The sequence below is a fragment of the Podarcis filfolensis genome (genome assembly GCF_964270895.1).
Source record: "Podarcis filfolensis genome assembly, chromosome: 1".
NCBI classification, from domain to species: domain Eukaryota; kingdom Metazoa; phylum Chordata; class Lepidosauria; order Squamata; family Lacertidae; genus Podarcis; species Podarcis filfolensis.
In genome coordinates this window covers 5,982,925-6,009,127 of record NC_139604.1, presented here as the reverse complement: position 1 = coordinate 6,009,127, position 26,203 = coordinate 5,982,925, and the positions used below count along the sequence as shown (strand labels likewise).

Genomic DNA, 26,203 nt, shown 5'->3' with positions numbered 1-26,203 from the left:
CCTTCGGGAGCCAAATGCTCATGCACTAAGCTGAAATTGGGGGACGAAAACATTAATCCCCTCCCCACAGAAGTAGAAAATGTTTTACATTGTTATATTGCAATCAAAAACAAAACAATAGCCCAATTATTGCCCATTTTGATTATAGAGCCTGTAGCTCCCTGTCAAACTTTTATAGTTGGTAGCTGAAGTGGGACCTCAAACAGAGAAGAAGCAATCTCTGTGTTGTTTTTGTTGGGATACTGCCAGGGAGATAGAGTGCCGGACGATCCATCGACCTCCCGTAGTCACGCAGTATCAGCAATTTAGCGACACTAAGCCTCTGGCTTAGTGCACACTCTTAACAGCAGAATTCACACAGCAAAAGTTGCACAAGCAGGACAGCATATTTACAGTTTATTTTGCGTAGGTCAGAACAAAAGAAGACATGACCGTCTGCTCCGACTGCTCAGGCAAAACAGCAGAAAACGAAAGGAACAGACAAACATAAACATCCTGTGAACAGGAAATACGCAGGCTGTGACACAAACATCCTGCTCCCTTTTAAGGTGGAACGGAAATATCCTAACATCCTCCCCCTTTCCGTGTAACCTGTAGTACCTGTGGTTCAACCCAATTGCAACCTTTGTACGTAAACCTTAAGTTGTTCTCTGTTAACAACCTTAGACAACAGATCAGCAGGAATTTCATTTCCTGGCATGTAGGACACCTGAATGAGTCCTTTCTGAATACACTCTCTTGCACGATGTAGCTTAATCTGCAAGTACTTGGTCCTTTGCTTGCAACTCTCCGAGTTCAGCAAAGCCAAACAAGATCTATTGTCTTGATACACTTGTATAGGACATTTCACAGAAACCCCAATGTCCTTAAACAGTTGCATCAACCATTCACAATCCATGAGTGAAAATGACAGAGCATTGAGTTCTGCTTCACAGGAACTTAGGCTAACTGTCGTCTGCTTTTTGCACAACCAGTCAAACAGGCAGTGGTTGTACATGTAGCATACTCCAGAAGTGCTTGTACCATCCGTGGTGTCACTTCCAAAACTTGCATCTGCAAAGATTTCAAGACCTCCAGTCTTCTGACTGGTGAACCTCAGCCTGTAGTGCATAGTCCCTTTCAAATACCGGGCTATGCGCTTCAGAGCTTTCCAATCCTGAACAGTAGGATTGTTAGCATGTCTGCTAAGCAGGTTAGTGCTTACAGCAATGTCAGGTCTTGAACATCTAGCAATGAAATTCAACTTGCCTAGAATGCATCTGTACAGCGTTGTGTCAGAAAATGCTTCAGCAGTACTGTCTACCTGGTAACCTGTCACCATCGGTGTGTCTGCTGGGTTTGCATCAACCAAATTCAACCTGGTTAATACATCAGCAATTTTCTGTGTTTGGTGTACCAGAAAATTACCTGCTTGGTCCCTCTCCACCTGCAGAGAAAGATAGTTGGATACCTCACCAAGATCCTTCATGTCAAAATGCTCCTTCAGCTGAGCTAGGGTGCTTTGGTAGAAAGCCTGATTCTTCCAAAACATCAGAAGATCATCAACAAAACATAAACAATACAGTTTGTTTTGCCCCTCCTCCTTGACAAACACACACGGATCAGCTTTGCCCTGGTGAAAACCTAGAGAAAGCAACGTTTCAGTGAGTTTTGTGTTCCAACACCTGGCACTCTGCTTGAGACCATATAAGGATTTCCGCAGTTTACAGACCATTCCCTTCTGTATCTGCATCCCGTCAGGTGGAAGCATGTATAGCTCCTCCCCCAAAATCCCGTACAAAAAAGCTGTATTTATGTCATGATGGGAAACATGCAGTTTCTCCTCCGCAGCAATCTTGAGCATCAGCCGAATGCTCTCATATTTGACCGTGGGTGAGTAGGTCTCGTGGTAATCCTGCCCTGGTACCTGTGAAAAACCTCTGGCAACCAATCTGGCTTTGTGTCTGACAACCTTGCCATTCTGGTCTGTCTTGGCCTTGAAGACCCATTTGCTGCCAACCAGTCTCATCCCTGGGACTACCGGTACCAGCTCCCAAGTCTGGTTCCTGTTCAAGGAATCAACTTCAGCCTTCATGGCATTAAGCCAAGGCTCAGCATCTTTAGAGGTTAACTCCTGGACCTCTTTGAAGCTTGAAGGTTCCCACACCTTCTCTGAGCTACTAAGAACAGCAGTTGCTGTCTTAGCAAACTCATCAGCAAATCTCTTTGGAGGTCTGCCTTTGGTCGCCCTTTCAGACCTGCGAACTAGACGCAAGTCTTCTGGACTCATCTCCTCCTTCTTAGGAGAAAAGTGACCAATGGTGAACAGTGGTTCTTCCAGTTCATTGTCAGACGCATCAGATGGTCTGACTGAGGCCTTTGCGCTTTTGTAGTCTGCTGTGTCATCACTGTCGCTGACAGCAGCAGCAGCGCCGCCCACTGAACTGGAATCCGAACTCTGATCATCATCATCATCATCATCATCATCATCATCCTCAGCTTTCTCAGCATGATCTGCTTTCTTCACATCACCTTCATCCTCCTCTGGGTAACTCTGGAAAATTCCCACATTTTCCCCCCACTTAGGATTGTACTCAACACTCCTTGTGAACTTTATGGATTTTGAGTTAGTCATCCATACTCTGTATGCACCTTTATCGTACCCCATGAACAAACCATGTGCCCCACGCTTCCCAAGCTTGTTGCTTTGTGGGGTGTGTACCCACATGTCAGAACCAAAGATTCTCAAGTGCTTGGTGTTAGGTTTCTTACCAAACATTTTCTCATAGGGAGTGCAGCCAATAGGTGATGACAGTCTGCGATTAAAAGTGTAAACAAAATTCGAGAGAGCCTCCCCCCAAAACTTCTCAGGGAGGTTGGCATCATGCAACAAGGTTTTTATTCCTTGCAGCAACGTTTGATTTGCTCTCTCCGCAAGCCCATTCATCCATGGCGATCTAGGCGTTGACAAGTCATGCTGGATTCCCTTCTCAGTCAGGAAAGCTTCAAACTGCTGAGAAGTGAACTCCCCGCCCCGATCAGTAAACAGACAGCCAATACGTTTACCATGAGCATTCTCCAACCAAGCACAGAATGCCTTGAACCTAGGAAATGCTTGCGATTTCTGCTCGAGCACAAACACATGAATGTACCTGGAAAAAGAATCAATTAGAACCATGAAGTACCTTGCTCCACCCAAAGAGGGCGCTAGAGGCCCAACCAGGTCTGCGTGAACTAGCTGGTAGGGTTTGGAAGCCTGCCTGCTAGACTCCTTGCCTTTTGGAGCAACCTTCACCTTGTTCTCTGCACAAGATACACATTTCATGTGAAATTTACAAGGTTTGATGTCCAAACCTTCAACCAACTCAGGCATCTTGGCTAGCGCTTGCCAAGAGAGGTGACAAAATCTTCTATGTGCATCGTGAATGCACCCTGCATGAAGAACCTTGTTAGTTTGTGCAACACAACAAGAATCAGCATTAGATACAACAGCATTGTCATCATAAGTTAGACAGAACAAACCATCCAACAACTTTGCATGCAAAAAGTCCTCTTTGCCTTTTCTGATGACACAGACAGTCCTCTTGAATGTAATTTCAAAACCACGCCCATTCAGCTGTGGAACACTAAGCAAATTGTCCGCAGCTCCTGGAACAAAAAGTACATCTCTGATGGTAGTATGCAGACTTGCAAGTTTCACAGTCCCAACTCCTGCAGCTTGCAAAGTCCTTCCATCAGCCAGGTGGATCTCTCCATCTTGAGGTGTGAAGGAGATGAACAGATGGCGGTCTTTGGCGATATGGCGCGTGCATCCTGAATCCACAATAAACCTGCCTTTGGCTTTTGCCTTTGGTGAAGCAGTGCCAGCAAACAAAACCTTGTTTTCCACTGGCGTGGGCTTTTGCAGCTTGCCCCCCTGCTCCTGGCCATCAGACGTGCCTTTAGCCTTTGGTGGAGCTGTGCCAGCAAACATAGCCTTGTTTTTCCCTGGCCTTCCACTCCCCTTCTGCTTCGGGCCATCTGCAGGCTTTTTCCTTTGTTTATTTCCAGTCTTTCGACAAAACTTCTGAGTATGACCTTGGTTCCCACAGTTCCAGCACCTCACAGCTGCCAACGCTTTGGCTCCCCCTGGAGGCTGGAATGCTGTCCCACATTGCTCCCCCTGAAGCGCACAAGCCGATTCAGCTGCATTTCTCCTGTCGTATTCGTTTTGCAAAGTCGCCAAGACCTTTGTAGCAGTGAGGTCTTGCGCAGGGAGGGTCGCCAGCTGACTTGACACGGCATGATAGCTTTCATCCAGGGAGTCCAGGATGAGAATTGCAAGCAGTGACTCAGGCATATTGAAACCTCTCTGAGTCAATTCCTGTCGGAGACACTGCAAATGTAAAACGTGGGCTCTAAGGTCTTCCCCTGGCTCCAAACGCTTCCTGTGCAGCTTTCTGAAATAAAGCAACACAGACCCAGCCTCTTGTCGGAGATGACAGGCTCTAAGCCCGTCCCACATCTCACGGGCACTGGCCTTGCCAGCCAGGGTGACTAACTCTTCAGGAGCTACTGAGAGCAAAATTACCCCCATGGCTTTCGAGTCCCGTGCACTCCATTCATCTGTCACAGGGGCTGGGGGGTCCTCAGAAATAGTATTCCACACACCAAGCCTTCTCATCTGGCCCTCACAGTACCTTGCCCAGGTCTGATAGTTGTGGCCATTTAGCTTTAGTGGACACGGAGCAGCTTCAGAGGATTGTAAAAGATCCATCTCAGCTATTTGCTTCAGCCGGGAGCCTTTATGCCTTCAAAGACTCCTTATCTTGGCTCTCATAAATCACGAAGCCTGCTTGGCTCGGCTCCCAGGCCAATTAGGCCAGCCGGACATCAAAAAGGCTGCCGCGGCAACAGAAAAGCCTTTGCCTTTGCTTTTCCAACATACCTTTCAGCAGTCTGTCGCTGTCTTACTCTCCTGCAAGTGCCGTGAATCTGGGCCCGAAACCTGTTGTTGGGATACTGCCAGGGAGATAGAGTGCCGGACGATCCATCGACCTCCCGTAGTCACGCAGTATCAGCAATTTAGCGACACTAAGCCTCTGGCTTAGTGCACACTCTTAACAGCAGAATTCACACAGCAAAAGTTGCACAAGCAGGACAGCATATTTACAGTTTATTTTGCGTAGGTCAGAACAAAAGAAGACATGACCGTCTGCTCCGACTGCTCAGGCAAAACAGCAGAAAACGAAAGGAACAGACAAACATAAACATCCTGTGAACAGGAAATACGCAGGCTGTGACACAAACATCCTGCTCCCTTTTAAGGTGGAACGGAAATATCCTAACAGTTTTTGCTCTTGTGGGTTTTTGGTTTTTTTAAAGGTGTCATCTTGTTTTTCCTGCCCTTCTACTCCACATTTGCTGGCAGTCTCCTTCTTTGAATTATGTGTCTTCTTCTCCACTGCCTACTTCTCAGATGTTTGTCTTCATTTGATTGCAGTCCCAGTTGATTTAATGTATTTTTAGCTTCCAGTTGTATGGAAGAAACTTTAGGTAGATTATGAGGCATTTGAATGGCTCACCCCATTGGGACCTTATTGGCTGCTACACACAAGTGCTGTGGTGTAAATGTTAAGTTCACATCTGCATTGCAGCATTTCTGTGAAGAGATCCTGGTAGACGTTTAAATTGAATTTTCTATTATGATTTCTTCCAATGTTCTAAAATTTTGAAATAAGTAATTTTTAATTATGTAGGAGCTAAGGTGAACAATAATGTTTCTTGGAGTAAAAATTATAAAATTCTAGCTTTGGATGCATAATATTAGCCATATGTCAAGAAGACTGTCCTTCCTGGTGAAAGGCCTATGACCATATTGAGGCCAAAATAAAATACTATCATCCTTAAACAACAACAACAAAAGTCATAAAAATCACTCCAGTGAGGACTACTGCATTTCTAAATGTGGTGTCAACTCAGACAGTGGTCTTTAATTTTTCACAAATGACAATATACAAATTGAAGAATGAAGGTATTTTACCATCTGTCTTATCTGTCAAAATCCAACAGTTTGAGTTATGAAGAACTATCTTGTAGTTAAAGTCAGACAAACAGACAGCTTATAAAAAAAAGAGCAATGTAATGTTCTCAGATTTCTGGAGATAACAGTGTCAGACTCATCTTACTTTGTAAGTACTAAGTTTAGTGCTGTTTCAACTGCACAGCAAACTTTCACCTGAAAGGTCAGATCTCTCTTGGATGTGTTCATGAAGGCGAGATATAGAGAACATTCACAATCTCAGGGCTTAAGAAGCAATAATCACCTCGGTAAGAACAGTATCTCCTATGTTCAAGGAAGAGAAAGTGTAAGGAGAGCAAAAATGTTTTACTGCTCATATCTTGGTGATTAACCTGGAGCATACAAAATAAAATGACGGTATAGGACCAGTGTCTCTCACCATATTTTTATTCTTCAACATGATTTCATGGAATACATAAAAATGCATAAGGCATTTGGTATCATGTGTTCTAAGCCACCATGTGCATGGTAAAAAAAATCAAAAAATCTATGCACACTGATTTTTATTTTATTTTTACATGCACCCCCTGCCCAAACTGGGCAGTCAGCCAGGACCTTCTGAAGTGGTTCAGAGCTCAGCACTGGTGCCAGGACACCAGCAAAAGCTGTGCAAATGGGTTTGCTCTCTGCATCCCACAACAGATAACTTTGGAGTGCTGGGTCCCTGCAGTATTCAACATGGTTGTACACAGGGCCAGCTCATCCATGAGGCAAGGTGAGGCAACTGCTTCAGGCGGCAGGAATCAGTAGGGCAGCAGATCCTAATGAAGATTTTTCTTCCTACCTTGTTCCTGATGTAGATCTTCCCTCACCCCTTCTTTCCTTGAGGGGCAGGGAGATGCCATTCTGGGATCCTCCTCGGTGGCCAAATGTTTTGGGTCAGCCTTAGATATACAGCAGGGAAGCAGAAGCAAGCCAGCGTGATTCCTTGTGATGTGTGGCTGCTGACTGGAGAAAAGCTGCCCAAGGCATTTAAAAAATATTCATTGCCTTTATTCTCCAGGATTTTGAAGCTGGAAGTGGAGGTGAAGAACAGAGGCATGGGACTGGGCGATACTGGTTAAAGAAGACTGCCACACACCACCCAAAATGCTCCTGAACGGTGTAGCAAAGGTGCCGCTGGAAAATCAGTGTCAAGCCTCAGCAAGGATCTGGTCAGGCGCACGTGGTCAGGTTTGAAACCTGAAGGGAGGGAGTTTGTGTCAGTCCAAGTGGGCTGGAAACAGGCACATTGTCAAAACTAAGGATGGATCAAATGGATCTTATGAAGAGAGTGTCCTTATAGAAGAGACAAGCTGCACAGCTTAAGGAGCGATCCTTGAGGCCTTTATAGGGTTTTATATGAGCCAGTGTCATGTAGTAGTCAGAGGACTGGAAGAAGGCATGAGTAGAATTCTGTACAGGGGAAGAACACACTACAATTTTTAAAGTAGGTCCTACTTGTACTGTACCTGTACAACAACACTTACACTAGTGGCCAAATTTGTGGAAATCTTTTGGAAAAAGTGTATTTCTGAGGTTTGATGGCTCATAACACCACTTTTCTTTGGAGTAATACCATAAAATTACCGGTATATATCAATGGAAAGATATTTTAATGAAGAATGTAATGCAATGAAGTTTGTTCAGTTATATGTATTCTATCAAAAGTTACAGCCAAATAACCAGAAAGAGGAAGCACTACTTGCTTAGGTTGATATGCAGTAGCTTTCCTACATTTGAATGTAGCCAATGAGCATGAGTGTTTAGAGAGCGAATCAGGTGTCATCTTGTTTTGGCAATGACCCAGTCAGCTCACAGTAGGATTCAGCTAGATGTTATGTACTGGAGCTGAGAGGAGGACATTAGTTATTCCTATCAAGTTGGTTGGTTTTTTGTGTTCTTTCATTTAGTGAGCTTGTAAAACGTAATAAAATTAAAGAAATGCTGCAGAGTTGACTGGACACCCAGAAAGCGATGTAAAATAGTACTATTAAGTGAACAAGGCTACAGTTTTGAAGAAATTAGAAGAAAAATCAGTGGAAACTTAACCGAAGGTGGCATTTCTAAATTTTTGAAGAGGTATAAGGAGACTCAGTCACTACAAAATCAGACTGGTAAAGGAAGGAAAAGGTGCACAACAGCAAGTGACGATAGAAGAATTGAGAAACTGTGCCTATGTGACAGAAGAAAATCATCTGGGTGTATACAAGATAACATGGCGCAATGTACAGTGGTTACAGACGCTTCAGGTTACAGACTCCGCTAACCCAGAAATAGTATCTCGGGTTAAGAACTTTGCTTCAGGATGAGAACAGAAATCGCGCGGCGGCAGCGGGAGGCCCAATTAGCTAAAGTGGTACCTCAGATTAAGAACAGTTTCAGCTAAGAACGGACCTCCAGAACGAATTAAGTTCTTAACCTGAGGTACCGCTGTAATGTGAAGTTGAGTGCAAGGACTGCTCGGCGCAGACTGCAGAAATATGGTTTAAATGCTACAATTGTTGTAATAAATAATCCTTCATAAAAGTTATTGCATTACATTCTTCATTAAATTATCTTTCCATTGATATATAATTTTATGGCATTACTCCCCAAAAAAGTCATGTTATGAGCCATCAAACCTCGGAAATAATTTTTTTCCAAAAGGTTTCCACAATTTTGGCCACTAGTGTATGCATGTATTAGACAGACATGCTTGTAACACTCATGCAGGAAGCGTGACAGAGTTTAGGAATATAATCTGAGTAAATTACTATCATACCCTAGGATATGGTAGAGCCACATTGACCCCTTCTGGTTTCTAAGAATTTGGCATAAACCATCAATTTAGTACAGTATTCAGTTATTTCTTCAAAACAAAAAAGTTTGAGCGTTTATAAACATATGAAAACAGCCTTGCTTCTTAATCTTTTTTTTTCTACTCTAGAGAGGAGCAAAAAATTCCGAACAGGAGTACTCCACCATTTTGCTCAAATTGTTGCAAGCAGAATCAACACAGGCAAAACCTACTCCTGCTTCATAACTGTGCTCAAACCCAAACCCTCCTCCATGACAATGCCTTCTTGGGGAAATATAGAGGTGAGCTTCTGGAGGCGAGCTGCTCTCAAAAGATGCACTGCGTAAAGCTGCTACTGGGGAACAAATGCTCCCAGACTAGCTTGATTTCTTCATCCACATGGTTGCATACCACACTGTTCTGGTGAGGTTTAAAAAGAAGGAAACCACACATGATGTGGTTACTCTTCATACCAGTGCTGCAAGTTGAGATGATGTCAATAAGGGAAAAAACACATCTTTTAACCCTTCTACCACTGAGATTCCTCATTGTTGGGGCTTCAGTTGAGATTCCTGCATTGCAGGGGGCTGGACTAGATGACCCTTGGGACCCCTTCCAACTCTATGATTCTACATTGTTTCTGCATTTTAGCATTTATTTCAAGATATCTAGACTGCCCTTCATCCAAACAGATTTCAAGATGGTGTACAAAGGATATAAATAAGCCAATTCATCAACAAAACATCAACATTCATAATGGAATGTCAAAAATGAGAGATAGCAATAATATTGTAAAACAATCACGCAGACTAAATACATCTGTTTAAATGCCCTGTCAAATAAAACCTGGCACCAAAAATATTGTACGGTTGGGGCCTAATGCCATTTGAGGAGAGCATTCCAGAGTCAGGGCACCACCACATTAACATCAGGGAAGCACAGCACAAGGTGTGACAAGAGGCAAGGGAGTAATGCACGCAAGTTTCCATTTTAAGCCTACCTAATTTGCACTTCCAGAAACAACGTGTGAACTACAATGCAGCACTATACGAACTAAAACACAGCTACCCTTCAAAATTCACATTTCTCCAAATTTACAATGCAATTTTCTAACTAAATGTGTACAAAATGGAGGAAAGTGCACAAAACGCATGTATTAGCAAAAAAGCCATTAAAAATAGCTTGCAAAAAGTGTTAAAATCTACAATTAGGACACATATGCACTAAAACATTGATGAATATTTACAAACCGTTGTGGAAATGTGGAGAATGGAACTTAGGAGTAGAAAAACGAGACACCAAAGATTAACAGATTTGTCCATCTCAAGATGTGACCAAGTGGAAATAGCTATCAAGCAGCTCAGATATGAACATGCTGCTACATTCATTTTCATACTTATTGGCAAATGTAAACATGTGCCTAGGAAGAGAGGGATATTCCAAAAACCAAAGGCATTTGGTTCAAGCAATCCCACTGATGCAGGAACAACAATGGTAATAAACGTATTTCCAGAGGCCAAGTGACCCTACTGCTGCACAGGAGTGTGAAGTTAAAGATAAACTTCACAGCAAATGATTAAAACAGAAGTGCATGCCACCAAATCAGATACAACATGACCTATCAGCCAATAGTTATTGCAGAGATAATTGTTCCAAATCAATCAATAACACCAAGTCACTTCATCACCGACTACAGAAACCACTTTCTTGAACGGGGCTTATAAGCCCATGTCCATGGTCTCACTGCCACCATTAGAGTGATAAACAGTTTAAACTGCACCAGGGTCTGATGTGTAGATCAACTGAGGCCCCATAAAGAATCTGCACAAGAGATTCTTCAACAGGGATTTACTACCTCCAGATTTTATTCTCTCGCTGCTAAGATTACTTCTGTCAAACACTGAGAAGAGAGAAGTAAACAGAAAAGGGATTTTTCATGCTGTATTGTTCTGAAACAGTATTAGAAAGGAATTCAAAGCTTAACGTGCTATTGGATTAAGCTATGCTAAGGAGCACCTGGCGCTGAACTAAAAGGGGACCCAGTTGTATGATTTTCTCACTATGAAGCGCCCAGCAATTTGAATCATGCAACGAAACTGTCTAGATATTCTCTGAGGACAGTCACAGACTTCATGTTACCAGTGCCAAATTATATTAGACATTTAATTTTAAACCTTGGGTACTTAAATGTAAAACCTTACAACTGTAATAGTCATAAAGCAGTGGGGCATTCCATTTCTTAGAATGAATTTTTCTACGCCCCCCCTTTAATTTAACCAGCACCTCCTGTTTTGTAGCTCTACTCTTTATAAAGTAATTTATCTAATTAGGGGATGTTCACAGTTGCTTAAAAGACGGAAGCTGCGGGGAACCAAAGATCTTGATAGGAAAACCTTGAAAACTTATCCAGAGCTACCAAAATTCAATTTAATGTGAAAAAGTGCAGAAAAATAATGAATCCCAATATGTTTTTTTGCCTAAAATAAAACCATGTGGCAGGCACGCTCTCCAGCATATTGGCATTTGAACTGAAAAAGATCCTTAGCTTCTGCAGCTTACACATAAAAACCTTTTATTGAGCATAGGTGAAAAGGCTAAAATTAAAAAGATTCTTTCATTCATCAACAAAATGGGCACAACCATGAGATCAATTAAAAAATGACATGGATGGAACTATTGGTTACCTCTTTATGACCTTCCGACCCAGTGAGACCCTAACATATTCCCATCCTGTGAAACATTCCAAGAAGCTAAAATTGTCTACAGAAATGCGATCTTAGTATTGCTTTGCATTAGTCCAGCCTTCACCAATATGGTGCCCTCCAGTTGGGTTTGTCTATAACTCTCATCGGCCCCAGTCAGCATGGCCAGGGCACTGGGCACCACAGATTCCACTGGCATGTCCCAAAACAATATGGAGCCTACAATTTGCACACTTTGTCACTGATGGGGAGTGCAACCTTGTCCAGAACAGGCTGATCACCAGGGCCCTGGATCTAGAGGCCACTAACCAACTGCATTCCTGCCTGCCATGTCTGGGCTGAGGTTCTGTCCCGTCCCCCTCATCCATTTACATCCACATTGAAGGTTTTCAAGGCAAAGCAAAAACCAAGCCCAAGCTCAAAAACCAAATGCTATAAAATGAAATTTACCAAATTTTATAAACACCAAAATTTAAAAACCAATACACTGGTACATGGAAAATAGAAAAGTGAATGTTTATATATGGTAAACATCGAGGTATAGCATGTTTCAATCAAACATAGGTCTTCTTCAGTGGTATAACAAAGTCAAACACAAGTTACTTCTGCAAATAGGCTGATAATCTTAGAACTCAGTTTCATGTGAGACAATACCTTCTGTAAATTCTGAAAGGGAGCATGTATAAAGCCATCAATAGGGACAGAGGGCAGCTGTCGCAACCTAAGACTCTGCAGAGAACATCAGAGAAGATGGTGGTTTCATTAACATATGTTGGTTACACAAGAAAGATCCAGGATGTAATTCACAAACATTGACATTTGCTCAGAAAGATACCTATATATCAGGGCGACCCCTTGCTTGCATAAAACTGCAAACAGAACCTAAGAGATGTGCTGGTTCCTAGCTCATGCAGGCCTAAGGCATTGCCTTTGGACAGAATATTAGAAGGGGAAGAGGTGAACAGTAAGAATGCAATCCTAAACACAATTACACACAGGAAGACAGTAAATAGTTGTGGTTCGAGGACCTGATCCCCGCTTGGAGGAATAAAGAGACGTGGACACAGTATATAAGGTTAATGGGCAAGAAAAGGCCACAACTTTACTGATTACAGCAAGTGAGAAGGTATTGGCTTAGGCATTGGACCACAGAAGATTTGACTCCACCCACTCGGAGAGGGGTGAGTCTGAAGAGGGGGAGCCTGTTGATGCTAATACAACTATAAGCTCTCCCCTGATGTCACCGAGGGTCGTGCCATGGCCCCCCGCCACACAGGCATCGGACAGGATCCACGACCACCGGATTCCTTTAACGGAATACCCAAATTTGAAGGGGTAGGCGATGGGCACACCTTGCCCTTCCACACACCAACAACACATTCCAGTGCCTAACCGCCAAATACCAAGACAGTTGTGACGATTGCTACGAGGTAGGCGAAAAAAACCAAAAGGCCGGTGCCAATTTGCCAGTTGGAAAAAATTCCTACCAGGCCCCCTGGGTGACCAACCACAGGTCCATAGCAAGGTCAAGAGAAAAGCTAAGCCCTAAGGGAGTGGTGGGTGGGTGACTCACGACGAAAAGGGGAGCAAATGGGCTGAATGGCTGGCACGGCTGCATCTTGAGCAGCAAACCATGCCCCTCCAAGCCACCCGATTGGGTGCTCAACCGGGGGCGTGGCACGCCAGCCATGTGAATGGGGCAGGGGGCATAATGCCCCCTGCGTGATGCGGGAATCGCTTCCCGCCCACAACACCTCCCCTCCGGAAGGAGGAGAGGCCTTACTATCAAGTAAACATGTTTGCAGTCGTGCACAAATACATCAAGGACAGGCCCCACTGAACAACAAACATAACAGGACTGACCAATAATGTTAAATTAAAAATTCTTTCTTTTTTTTTTTACCCAAACACCTAACTATTAATGTTGGTGGCAAGTACAGGCGTTTACACTACAACTCTGTATGCACTTACTTACTTTTTTAAAAAAAGAACAATACTTTATTTAGAATTCAACAATAACAAAGGAAAAACCCCCAGTAATTGCTACATCAATTCATTACGATCAACCAATTTTAACAATATATAAATAGTAATTGAAAAATTACACATCACTTTTAACTTACTGAAGTTTTCATATTACACTTTTATCTCTTTATCTCTTTCTTAACAGATCAAAGAGAGAAAGACCAAGAAAGGAGGCACAAAAAAGAAAAAAAAAGAGGAAGAAGAAGAGAGGGTGGGGGGACGGAAGAGGGGGAAAAAACAAAACATAAAAAGTGGTCTAATTTCTTTTTTGATTTCTGGTGACATAATTCCCAGGAGGAAGGTTTTAGGTTTTTTTCTTAAATGAAAACTTAAATATTTTATTAAATAAAATAATAATTAAAAAATTCATTGTAGATGTTATTCCAAAATTCTTTAATGGCTGTGCATTCCCACCACATGTGCATATATGACCGTATACCATCTTTACACCTCAAGCAAATTGGTGGTCTGTTTTTATACATCTTTGTGAGTTCTTCTTTATTTTTACTTCTATGGTATTTGGAATTTCATGTTGTATTAAATACTGCTCTCTCTCATCTATGTTCTGTATCTCTTATATAAATTTTCATAATATTTCACAAAGCTCTGAATTATCATTTGTGGGTCTTCTATTACTTTTACTTCTATCTTCAATCTGTTGATTAATTTTTTGTTCCGCCTTTTTTTCAACTGCCAAGCTAGGAGCTTGCTTGGTTTATTGGCAAATTCAAAATTGCATTGTTTCAAAGTTCTTAAATTCCATTCCCTTTCTTGTTCTATTATAGTTGTGTAATCTGATTTGTAATAATCTAATTTCTTGTTTTACCTTTTCATTCTTTGGGTCCTTGTTAAGTTCTTTTTCTTTCTTATTTAATTCTTCTAATAGTTTTACCTTTTTTCCTTCTCTTTTCTTCCTAGAAATAAGAGTTTTGCTGAATAAAGTAACCCCTGATCACTACCTTACCTGTGTTCCAGACCACATTTCTGTCTATACCTTTATCCCAATTGAATTCAAAAAATTCCTCTATCTTTTTTTTGCTGCTTGTAATTTATTTCCATCGTTTAATAAGGATTCATTTAGTCTCCATCTTTTTCTTCCAGTTTTCCCAATTCCTTTTAAACTTAGAAATACTGGACTGTGATCTGATATAGTTTTTGGTAGAATCTGTGTCTTATCTATTCTCCCAAGTAGCTCTTTAGATAGCCAAACAGCAACGATTCTATTGGCGGATTTATTTGGTTCTGAAAAATAAGTATAGTCCCTTTCTGTTAGATGTTTAAATCTCCATGCGTCTTTTATGTCCATATTTTCTACCAATTCAAAAAAACCTGCGTGGCAGTTTTCCTTCTTTCCCCCCTCTCTTTCCTGGTGTTCTGTCCACCTCAGGGTTTGTTACCCCATTTAAATCTCCCATGAGGATAATTTTTTCTTCTGTGTATTCCAGCAACCTTTTTCTCTAATTCTTTGAAGAATTCTACTTTTTTTTAATTGGGATATATTCCAACTAGGATAATTACTTCCCCTTCGTTTTTAATTCTAATTATTGTTATTTTTCCATTAGTGTGCTGGTCCCGGGGGGGGGGGTGTTACCGTGAGGTGTGGTCAAAGTCTGGTCCTGGGCCGAGGGTCTGGAGACTGTCCACCAAGGGGGAAGCGGGGTCCAAAGCAAGAAGCTGGGCGTGGTTGGGAACTCCGGAAAAACAGGTCTGGGTGCCGGCAGCAACAGGTTTCCAACGTCGTCGCTCCCACAACCTGGGCCTAGGCTGACTGGCCTTTATCTCCTCTGAGGCCAGGGGCGGTCCCGGCCCACAGGTGACTTGCCTCTCCTGGCCTGGAGGCGAGCACTCCTCCTGAGAGAACCTAGTTCCCTCCGCCTCTCTGCCCTGAGCCTCTGCAGCTCAGGAGAGGCTGGAGGGTTACTGGACCCAGGGGCAGCCTCACCTTCCCCTGACAGGGCTGGGAGCGGCGCACCTGCAGGCAATGGGTCCTCAATCACCTCCGGAGCCAGAGTGGATACATCTGGTGTCTGCTCCTGAGGACCCGGCACAGGTGCAGCCCCTTCAGATTCAAGCCCCTGCCCTGGCTCAGCCGGCCCTGGAGGCAGGGACTCCTGTGCAGGCTGGGACTCCTCAGATTCAGCTTCTGAATAAGATTCCCAGGCCATCACAATTAGAGTCTTTGTATAACAATTCTGGTTCAAGGCTTGGTTTAACATAAATTACTATTCCTCTTTTTTTAACTTGATCTGAGGAGATAAATGCGGATCATAACTTTGGATTTATCAAGGCTCTTCTATGATTTTTATTTATGTGTTTCTTGTAAACATATGATATCAAGTCTTTTTTCATCAATATATGTTCTATCTTATGTCTCTTTTTCTTTTCATTCAATCCATTTACATTCCATGATCGTAATGTTAGATTCATATTCTATTTGTTAAAACAAAGTAATTACAATAAGAATTTTTTTGTGTACAGCAAGTTTTTTGAAGCTTCTATTCACTTTCAAGAGTTTTGTTCCGGAACCACAGATTTGGGACTGGAGTCACTATCTGTTCTTTGTCTTTCTCCTTCTAACTCCTTCCAATATTTCCTCCAGAAAATATTGGCACCCTTGATTGTTTTTATTTTTCTCCATTTTCCTTTAAAATGGAAGAAAATTCCTTCTGGAAATTCCCACTTAATGAATATAGATTTCGCTTTGAGCGCTTTGGTTAGAAACTGGAATTTACTCTTTTTTTTAATAGACGGGGCAGGATTTCTTTCAAGATTATAATTTCATTTTCCTTGATTTAAAATTTTTTTTGGCCTCTTATTTGTAGAATTTGATTTTTTAGTTTGTTTGAAGTGAACGTAATTAAACAATCTCCTGGTCATTTATTTACCTTAGCTTTTTTTTGAATTTACTCTAAATACATTCGCGGTATTTTTTATTTCCTCTTCTTCCATGTCTAACCAAGTGGCCAGTACTTTAATAATCATTGTTTGTATGTTTTCCTCTGTGGTTTCTGGGACCCCTCATAGCCTGAGTTTTTTCTCTAGTCTGCTTTTGTAAAATAGCCATTGCGTCCCATGTTGCCTCTTGGGTTATTTTGAATTCTTCATTTTCCGTTTTAGTCATTTCCCATTCTTTCTGAATTCTTTTGAGGATTTTGGGGGTATTTCTTCCATATTTTGTGCTTTATTTTGAAGTTTGTGCATAGATTTTGTTAGTTCATTATTTTTTCCTGTGAGATCATTTACCTGTTTTTTCAATTCTGCAATCGATTTTGTATTTTCCTCAATTTCCACTCCATCCTGTCTAATTTATCATTGATTCCTTTAACCTTCTCACTCAACTCTGTCCTTAATTCTTCTATGTCATTTTTCAGACTCCAAATTAATTCTTTTAAATCCATCTCAGAATCCAATCCAGAGTTCCTCCTTTTGTGCTGATTGCTCGAAGAAGGTTTTTTTGATGAGGACATATTTACCCTTATTCTTCTGTTTTCAATTTCAATGTTTTATTATTTCGATATTTCTATCCTTTTTTGGGGGGAAGAGAGGGTTGGGGTTAGGATTTAAAAGAAGAAAAGAGGGGGGCGGTGGGATTGGGTATTTAATTCAAAATTTCCTTTTTGAGTTAGGTCCCTTAATTTCAAAGTTTTCTTCAATTTGTTATTTCCTTATTGCCACCTTCTTAATACCTTTTAACGTTCTTAAATTATGGAGATTTGTGGTTAAGATATTTCTCTTAATGCGTCTTAATAATTATTTTACTTTCATCACAGTCCACCCAATCTTTTTTCAAATTATCGGAATTAAAAAATCAAATCAAAATTATTTCAAATTAACAGGATTAATAATGAGCTAAAAAAAAATACGCTTATGGACACTTAATTATAATATAATCAATTCTATTCCGTCCCCCAGTAAATTATATAATTCACTTTAATATTCCCCAATCCCAATTCCCACACAGATTTGATCTCTTTTACTGGTATTTTATGAATTCATCACTTTTTAAATCTCTCTTTTTTTTCTATTGCCTTCTAAATTCCTATCCAAAAATTCCATAAATTCATTATATACAATATAAACAGTTGTCACCTTTCTTGTAACCAATTTATCTTATTATTGTTATCCCTTTATGTTATTACCACTTAGTTCATTTAGTTGGTTTTCTTGTTGTCTTCTGTCAAAGGCTATTCACATTTAGTTCCTCTTATTCTTTTGTTACTGCTGCTCAGTCTCATTTAGTCTATGTTTCTCTCTCTCTCTATCCCTCCTTTCTTTTCCTTTTTTTCTTTTTTATCGGTTGCAATTATATTTTCCACCACTTGGTGTCACTATTTTCTCTTTTCCAGTTCAACCCAAGGCTCTTTCCCTTCTTGTTTCTTCTTCACAGTCGCCTCTTTTATTCAGTCTCCTTCTGTGGTTTCCGGTTTCTTCATTTAGTCCTTTAAGCAGCCCATCCCTCCTCTGAACCACACCGTGCCATCATTGCCAGAGGAACAGGTCCAAAAGCCAACAAACAAACACCCACACAAAGCAATCAAAATAGAACCCAAAGAAACCAGTGGGCTCCTTTCCTTTCTTGTCTCTTTTGTGGCAACTGCTGGTTTCCTTTTAATATTTAAATCCCTTCAAGTATTTCTTTCAGTCAGTATGCCACTCTTTCTTTGTTTTGATCTCGCCTTTGTAAAATAAAGTCCTTTAAGGCAGATTTTTCCCCTTTAAATTTCACTCCTTTTCGTTGCTGAGCCTTGCGTTAAGCAGCTGTATTAGAGTTCAATTACAATGAGAATAAATTCAGTTTATATTCCCTGTTGGTTTCTTTCAGCTGTTTACATAAATCGTCTAATTGGCTTTGCATTGTTCAACTCTTCTTAAGGCTTCTCTATTTCAAATTATTCGCCTTAGATATCACACCCCCTTTGCGTATTTCCCTCTATTTTTTAGCTTTTTCTTTCGTTCTGTTTTGGAGGATTGTTTTCAATAGCCAATTAGTTAGAGTTATAAAGTGAAGTCTGGAAATTTTTACTGCCGTATGCGCCGTTTCGGGTCTGAGGCTTCTTGTTGTGCAGGAGGTTCTCTCCTTGCGCCGGGACTTCCCCCTCTATCGCTTGACGACGGAGAAAGGGAAATCCCTCTTTGATGCTGCTGGAACCACTTCAACTCAGGGTCACCCCTTGAGCTTTTTTGGGGGTCGCGTAACCCCCGCGTCACCCCAAACCCCCCAACAACAACCACTCTTGCTCCAGGGAGCCCACAGAGCGCACCCATCCTGGTCGCGGTCAAAACAGGAAGTCCGTATGCACTTACTTTACAAGTCAAATTTAATTTAATCAGGCTTATCTTCCAAGGAGATATGTATAAGTGTGAATTGCTGCAAAAAAATTTTGGGGTGGGGTATGGTAGTTTATTTCAATTAATTGCTGTTGACTTCAAGGTGTCCAACCATGCAGTGGGGTAGGAGAGCTGAACATAATGCCAATATATTTCACATCTGGCGACCCATGCGCCCCTTTGGTTTCAGATAGTACAAGAGTAAAAGGTAAAGGGACCCCTGACCGTTAGGTCCAGTCGTGGCCGACTCTGGGGTTGCGGCGCTCATCTCGCTTTACTGGCTGAGGGAGCCGGCATACAGCTTCCAGGTCATGTGGCCAGCATGACTAAGCCGCTTCTGGCGAACTAGAGCAGCACACAGAAATGCCATTTACCTTCCTGCTGGAGCGGTACCTATTTATCTACTTGCACTTTGACGTGCTTTTGAACTGCTAGGTTGGCAGGAGCAGGGACCGAGCAACGGGAGCTCACCCCATCGCGGGGATTCGAACCGCCAACCTTCTGATCGGCAAGCCCTAGGCTCTGTGGTTTAACCCACAGCACCACCCATAGTACAAGAGTAGACAAGTCTAAAAAGCCCAGGACACAAATTTCCATGGCGCTCTAGTGACTAGATAGAAGGCTTAGTTTGGTCAGAATCAAGTACAGTGGTACCTTGGGTTATAGACGCTTCAGCTTACAGACTCCGCTAACCCAGAAATGGTACCTCGGGTTAAGAACTTTGCTTCAGGATGAGAACAGAAATCGTGCGGCGGCGGCAGCGTAAGGCCCCATTAGCTAAAGTGGTGCTTCAGGTTAAGAACGGACCTCTGGAACGAATTAAGTTCTTAACCAGAGGTACCACTGTACAGTTATACCTTAGAAGTCGAATGGAATCCATTCCGGAAGTCCATCCAACTTCCAAAATGTTTGAAATCCAAAGCACGGCTCCTGCAGCCAATCGGAAGCCCCGCTGGATGTTCGGCTTCCAAAAATAGTTCGCAAACTGGAACAGTCACATCCTGGTTTGCGATGTTCGGGAGCTAAAACATTCAAGAACTAAGCTGTTTGACTTCCAAGGTACGACTGTATACACTTCCAGGGTTAACATAAAATACATTACTTCTGGTAAATGAGCCCCTAGAGCCACTAGAGCTGTGCAAATTTGTGTCCCAGGCTTTTTAGACTTGTCTACCTATGTACTATCTGAAACTCAAAGGGTGCGTTGGTTGCCAGATGTGATCCCCCCCCAGCTCTCCTAACCCACTAATGTGCAGAAATAGGCCCTGTGGTACAACTCTCCTGGCAATATGTGCATGACACCTTTCAAGAAAAATCCCACCCCTCTTCCATAGGGCAGAGAAGTGTGTAAATTGGCTGTGTTCCGTAGACTAATAGAGTGTAAAGCAGGAGTGGGGAAAAACTTAATCTGGCTACAGGGGCCAGTCATCTGTCAATCACCTGACATCACACAACATCAGGTGATTAAACTTTGACCCCGTACCACGCAAAGGAAGAATCAAGTGCACCTTTCTTCCTTTGCAGCCCCAGCTATAATTCAAGTTCTGGTTGCAAAGGAAGACTATTTGCAGCTGTGGCTCAGGAAATTTCTTCCTTTGCAGCTGGAGCCACAGGCCGAATTCAAGCTGTGGCTGCAAAGGAAAAATTGGAAGTGTGCTCTAAGTGTGCTCCATTTCCAACTTCAATTCAAAAAGTGCTGAAATCGACCAGCATCCTTGTTGGTTTGGCTTCATGGTTTTACTTTGTCCCATGCCTGTTGTGATAGAAGATGGGTTTGGTTTGGGAATAACAAAGAGATTTGGGCAAGTCTAATTAGGCCATGGGCCAAAGCCTGCACTGCTGGTGCAAAGATCCTTGTCATCAAACTCATTTTGAATAACATGCTTTACCATGATTCTTATCTCTCTGTGGAGAGCATTTTATGAATCTATAATAATATAATAATAATAATAATTTATTATTTATACCCCGCCCATCTGGCTGGGCCTCCCCAGCCACTCTGGGCGGCTTCCATAAAAACCAAAAATACAATAAAATATCACACGTTAAAAACTTCCCTGAACAGGGCTGCCTTAAGATGTCTTCTGAATGTCAGGTAGATGTTTATCGCTTTGACATCTGCTGGAAGGGCGTTCCACAGGGTGGGCGCCACTACCGAGAAGGCCCTCTGCCTGGTTCCCTGTAGCTTTGCTTCTCACAAGGAGGGAACCGCCAGAAGGCCCTCGGCGCTGGACCTCAGCGTCCGGGCAGAATGATGGGGGTGGAGACGCTCCTTCAGGTATACTGGGCCAAGGCCGTTTAGGGCTTTAAAGGTCAGCACCAACACTTTGAATTGTGCTCGGAAACGTACTGGGAGCCAATGTAGGTCTTTCAAGACCGGTGTTATATGGTCTCGGCGGCCGCCCCCAGTCACCAGTCTAGCTGCCGCATTCTGGATTAGTTGTAGTTTCCGAGTCACCTTCAAAGGTAGCCCCACGTAGAGCGCATTGCAGTAGTCCAAGCGGGAGATAACCAGAGCATGCACCACTCTGGCGAGACAGTCTGCAGGCAGATAGGGTCTCAGCCTACGTACCAGATGGAGCTGGTAAACAGCTGCCCTGGACACAGATTCCACCTGTGCCTCCATGGACAGCTGTGAGTCCAAAATGACTCCCAGGCTGCGCACCTGGTCCTTCAGGGGCACAGTTACCCCATTCAGGACCAGGGAATCCTCCACACCTGCCCGCCTCCCGTCCCCCAAAAACAGTACTTCTGTCTTGTCAGGATTCAACCTCAATCTGTTAGCCGCCATCCATCCTCCAACCGCTTCCAGACACTCACACAGGACCTTCACCGCCCTCTATATAAAACTGTTAAAATAAAAAATTCTCCCACTGTCTTACCACTACTAATGCCTGAGTTTGCAGCAACTGCCACCTCACTCCACTGGTCGGCACTGGAGACTGAATAGGAACGCTGGTGCATCCCATCAGGGCGACTGTTGAAGGAAACCAGACTGATGCCGCTTGCCATCTGAGACACAGAAGTACTAGTAGTCACATTTCCTAGAAGCAAAAGGATTGAAGGTTACTGAAAGTGAAAAACAAATTTTACATTCAGGATAACAAAGTGGGAACAAAGAAACAATAATCTTTGACATAATGCTGATTGATGTTGTCATTATTAGGTATCTTCCAAAGTCCCCCTTACAGAGAGAGTCACACCCGGCCCCGCTAGTAAAATCTCTCTGAATATTCCCTTTGTTTTAAATCAAGTTGGGAATTAAAAGTATGAACCTGCATTTGGCTATGATGAAAACTCCAAACCAAAACAGAGTTTATGAGAGAAGGCATAATGATAAATCTGGAAGCCTCAAATGTCAGTCTCAAAGTTCTTTTTAAATAATAAATACATGCTAAGTGATTGTATAATTCACTTGAAATGTTTGAAATCATTATTTTATTAGATGGAGTTATCCAAGTCATGCTACTGCAGAGAGTTAGAATTAGGCAATTTACTCTTCTTTGTCTTCATCGAAGATTGGGTTGTTGTAAGAAATTTTGAAGACAGGAGAACAGCAGTGGTACACCAGTGATTAGTGATAACAGTGAACAACTCTTCTCATTGTGACACTTTTGTGGGTAATCTGAGAGTTTGTTTGAACCTTGGGTGAGAGGGAGTGTCAGAAGGATAATGAAATGATATTGATTTTGATATGTGTCATGGACTGGTTGGATGCTTAGGAATGGTGGGAGGAACCAGCTAGGGAACCTTCAAGGGAAGACAATATATTAGTAATTCTGAATTAATATAACATTTTAATATGTAACTGTGTATTTTTGCTGTCCGTTGTTGTTTCGGTTTCCTGTAAACCGCTTAGAGATATTTTTATAATATTAAGCAGAATAGAAATAAAATAAAATAAACTTAATGGAAGTGGGACATGGCCTGGTTCCCATGTTCCACTAAGTCAAATGATAGCTTAGAATGAACATGGAGGTTTCCAGAGAATGGCGCACAGATGCTTTGCTCCTCCCCAGACCTTTTTGCTGCCATGCTGCATAGCTGGGTTGGCTGAACCAACGCTCGCGGTCAAGTTATTTCCATGAGCTACAATCAGGCTACTAGTTCGAGATTAGTCTGGAGAGTTTTTAACCACGAGCCCATATTCAGACAACTGCAAAGCTAAAGGTAAACATGCTTAGCTCAATGAGGCAGCAAAAGGGAACAGAGAGGGGGCTGCTAAGCCAAGTTATGCCTTAGCATGAGATGTGAACCAAGCCTATATAATCTTGTGATTTCTGTATGTTGGTACAGAAAAAGAAGGGTAAAGCTAAATTAACAGCGGCTATGGCAGCTTGCAAGGGAGCAGATGAAAAAAGAAGGGACTCCATTGAACTCAGGCCACTCACTCCTCTCTCTCTCTCTCTCTCTCTCTCTCTCTCTCTCTCACACACACACACACACACACACACACACAGTTAACGTCTCACATTAAAATTACAGAATTCCCAATATGGCTTGCCCTGCATAGGACAAACCTTATTCCTGTAAAATTTATATTTTAAACATTTTGACTCAATCAAAAATACTAGCTATGCTATTATAATCACAGCACTGTAATGTGTTAATGGTAACTGCTGCTTCTCTCACATATTCATCACAAAGCTCCTGCAAAGTAGTCCTCCAGGAAGCAAGGTCCCACTCTCAACTTCAATAAGGATTTTTTAACATGACCATATTTAACATATTTATGCAATACTTATGCAACACGATACTGAAAAATGTCCAAGAACCTAACAGATTGGCCAGCCAGAGCATGAATTCAGTCACTTAGTAGGATTCTGCATCTCATGAGAGAGATCTTATTGTGAAGAGGTTCTTGTAAAGCTTTAACGTCAAAATCTTACATGCAAGGGCTAGCAGCACTTCAGCATCTGCCTCACTTTCAGTTTATTAGAATTAACATAAAATACATGGTCAACTACCTGGTTTATTCAGAGTTCTGAAAGACTGCCTCTACAAATGTATCATATACGCATCATCTGGCTGCTTTAGTTGATTAGCAGGGGGCAGTTAAATTACTATGCTAATCCATGTATTCTCAGCACTGGTTCCTTGATATGGATATGTGTATATGCTTACTGAGAAACCTTGATTAGTTCAAGCTTCAGTGTGTCAAAAGCTCCAGATTCTTTCCAAAGAATAATTTTAGCTGTATTCGCATCTGTAAAATGTAGGAGCTGATTTGAAAATGTACTTACCTCTAACATATGCTATTTTTCTTTAACTATTTGCATTTCAAAGTGACTATTGCATTTATATATGAATGACTACCAGTATGTTGCCAAAAATGGGCTCAAATGAGCAAGGATGATGCTGGTTTTCTATTGAAGAACAATGTTTTTCATCTTCTGTAACATCACAAAGGAAAAAACCCTTCAGTTATACGAACCTTTATTACATTTAAAATACTCAACTGATATTCTAAAATATTTTACTATGGGGAAAATTATCCAAAACATTATTCTACAATGGTAAGAAACAATGGCTGACATCAACATTATAATCCAAGATAACTTAATTCCTGGTATAAAGAGTACGAACACTACATTTTTGACAGCAAATAAATTATCATGTATAAGATACATATTAGGAACAGAATTTATAGTTTATTAAGAAAGGGCAAACAACAGATGGTGTAAATTACAGTGGAACCTTGGTTCTCAAATGCCTTGGTACTCGAACATTTCGGCTCCTTAACTCCAAGACTTGGAAGTAAGTGTTCCGGTTTTTGAATGCTTTTTGGAAGCTGAATGTCCGATCCGGTTGTCAGCTATTGCTTCCGGGACGCCTGCACCAATTGGAAGCCGTGCCTTGGCTTTTGAACGTTTCAGAAGTCGAACAGACTTCCGGAATGGATTATGTCCAAGAACCAAGGTACCACTGTACTTTGTGTATAAAAGTTACTGTATATACAACCATTCAGCAATGGTTTTAGGGCAGTTTACAAAACCTACTGTAGTTTTTCTGATCTTTCCTTTGTAGTATGCAGCCCTCACAGCTGAACTACAGATTACACTGGAGCAGCAGTCTCATTCTGCTTGCAAATGTATTTAAGCAGGGGTGGGGGGACTGGAGGGGGGCAGATATGCCTTCCCCTGTGGGAAGAGAGAAGAGGGAGATCTTAAGCAGCAAAATGACATGAGAGGGAATGGCGAAGCAGCCTCTGCCAATAATTAATGCTCCAATCAAGGCTGCAGCCTTCCATGGCTGTTTTTCTTTTAAAACAACCACGCATAAAAGGACAGGGACACACAACTGTATGCAATGTGTAGTTTTGTCTAGAACAGGGTTGCCTAACCTGTGGCTCTCTCTACAGTTTGTTGGGTTCTATCGCACATCTGTCCTTGCAGGGACGATGGAGCGGTAGTCCCACAGTACCTGGAGGGCCAGAAGCCAGTTGCGTGACCTAGAGCAAAACAAAATGAGCACGATCTGGCCCAAATTAAGGAAGATTGAGTCCCATTCAAATCAACAGAAGTGCACGTAACTAAACTCCTCCCATTTAAATCAATGGATCCTGTCCCCTCTTAACGTCCTAGTGCATATTTTGGAGGTACATTGACAGATATATTTTTGGGTCAGTGTTACTACTTATTCGATATATGGGAAGGAATATATGGAAAGTAATATTCAAGAGTTGTATCCTATTCAGAAGTTTTTGGTGTTATTTATAGAGGCTAATTCTCCAGTCAACATAGGGATACACCCACCCACCCGCACCCTTGCAAGTCCTTTCTAATATGTTTTATTAGCAATTTATTTTTCTGGGTGGTCCTGACACTTGACAGCTGGCCAATAAGCTTTCATAGATTTGTAGAGCTGGAAGGGATTCCAAGCGTCATCTAGTTCAACCCCCAGCAAAGCAGGATTCTCAACTAAAGCATGCATGACAGATGGTCGTCCACCCTCTGCTTAGAAACCTCCAAGGAAAGAGGGTCCACCACTTCCCAAGGGAGTCCGTTCCACTATCAAACAGATTCACCATCAGGAATATGTTGAGTCAGAATCTCCTTTCTTGTAGCATGAAGCCATTGGTTTGGATCCTAGCCTCTGGAGCAGGAGAAAACAAGCTTGCTTCATCTTCCATGTAACATACCTTTATATATTTGAAGGTGGCTAACATATCTCCTCTCGGGTTTTCTCTTTTCCAGGCTAAATATACCCAGCTTCTTCAACCATTCCTCGCAAGGCTTGGTTTCTAGACCTCTTGTTGCTTGGTTTCTAGATCCTCTTGTTGCCCTCCTCTGCACACACTCCAGTTTGTCAACATCCTCCTTAAATTGTGGTGCCCAGAATTGCACACAG

The 26,203-nt window shown here is 42.1% G+C and overlaps 2 protein-coding genes across 13 annotated transcripts in view; one reads left to right on the top strand and one right to left on the bottom strand.

Annotated features, from left to right (window-relative positions):
- TRPM8 (transient receptor potential cation channel subfamily M member 8) overlaps nt 1-26,203 on the top strand; it is a 474,483-nt gene that overhangs the window by 172,244 nt on the left and 276,036 nt on the right. The window lies entirely within an intron of this gene.
- AGAP1 (ArfGAP with GTPase domain, ankyrin repeat and PH domain 1) overlaps nt 1-26,203 on the bottom strand; it is a 323,065-nt gene that overhangs the window by 99,827 nt on the left and 197,035 nt on the right. For 6 of the 7 annotated variants that reach the window (XM_083627251.1, XM_083627254.1, XM_083627252.1 and 3 more), the window contains one exon: nt 21,736-21,897. In XM_083627251.1, the coding sequence (XP_083483377.1) occupies nt 21,736-21,897 (162 nt within the window). Of the gene's footprint in view, nt 1-17,562; nt 20,781-21,686; nt 21,898-26,203 lie in introns of those variants that run through there. The other variant, XM_083627256.1, reaches the window with a different exon arrangement.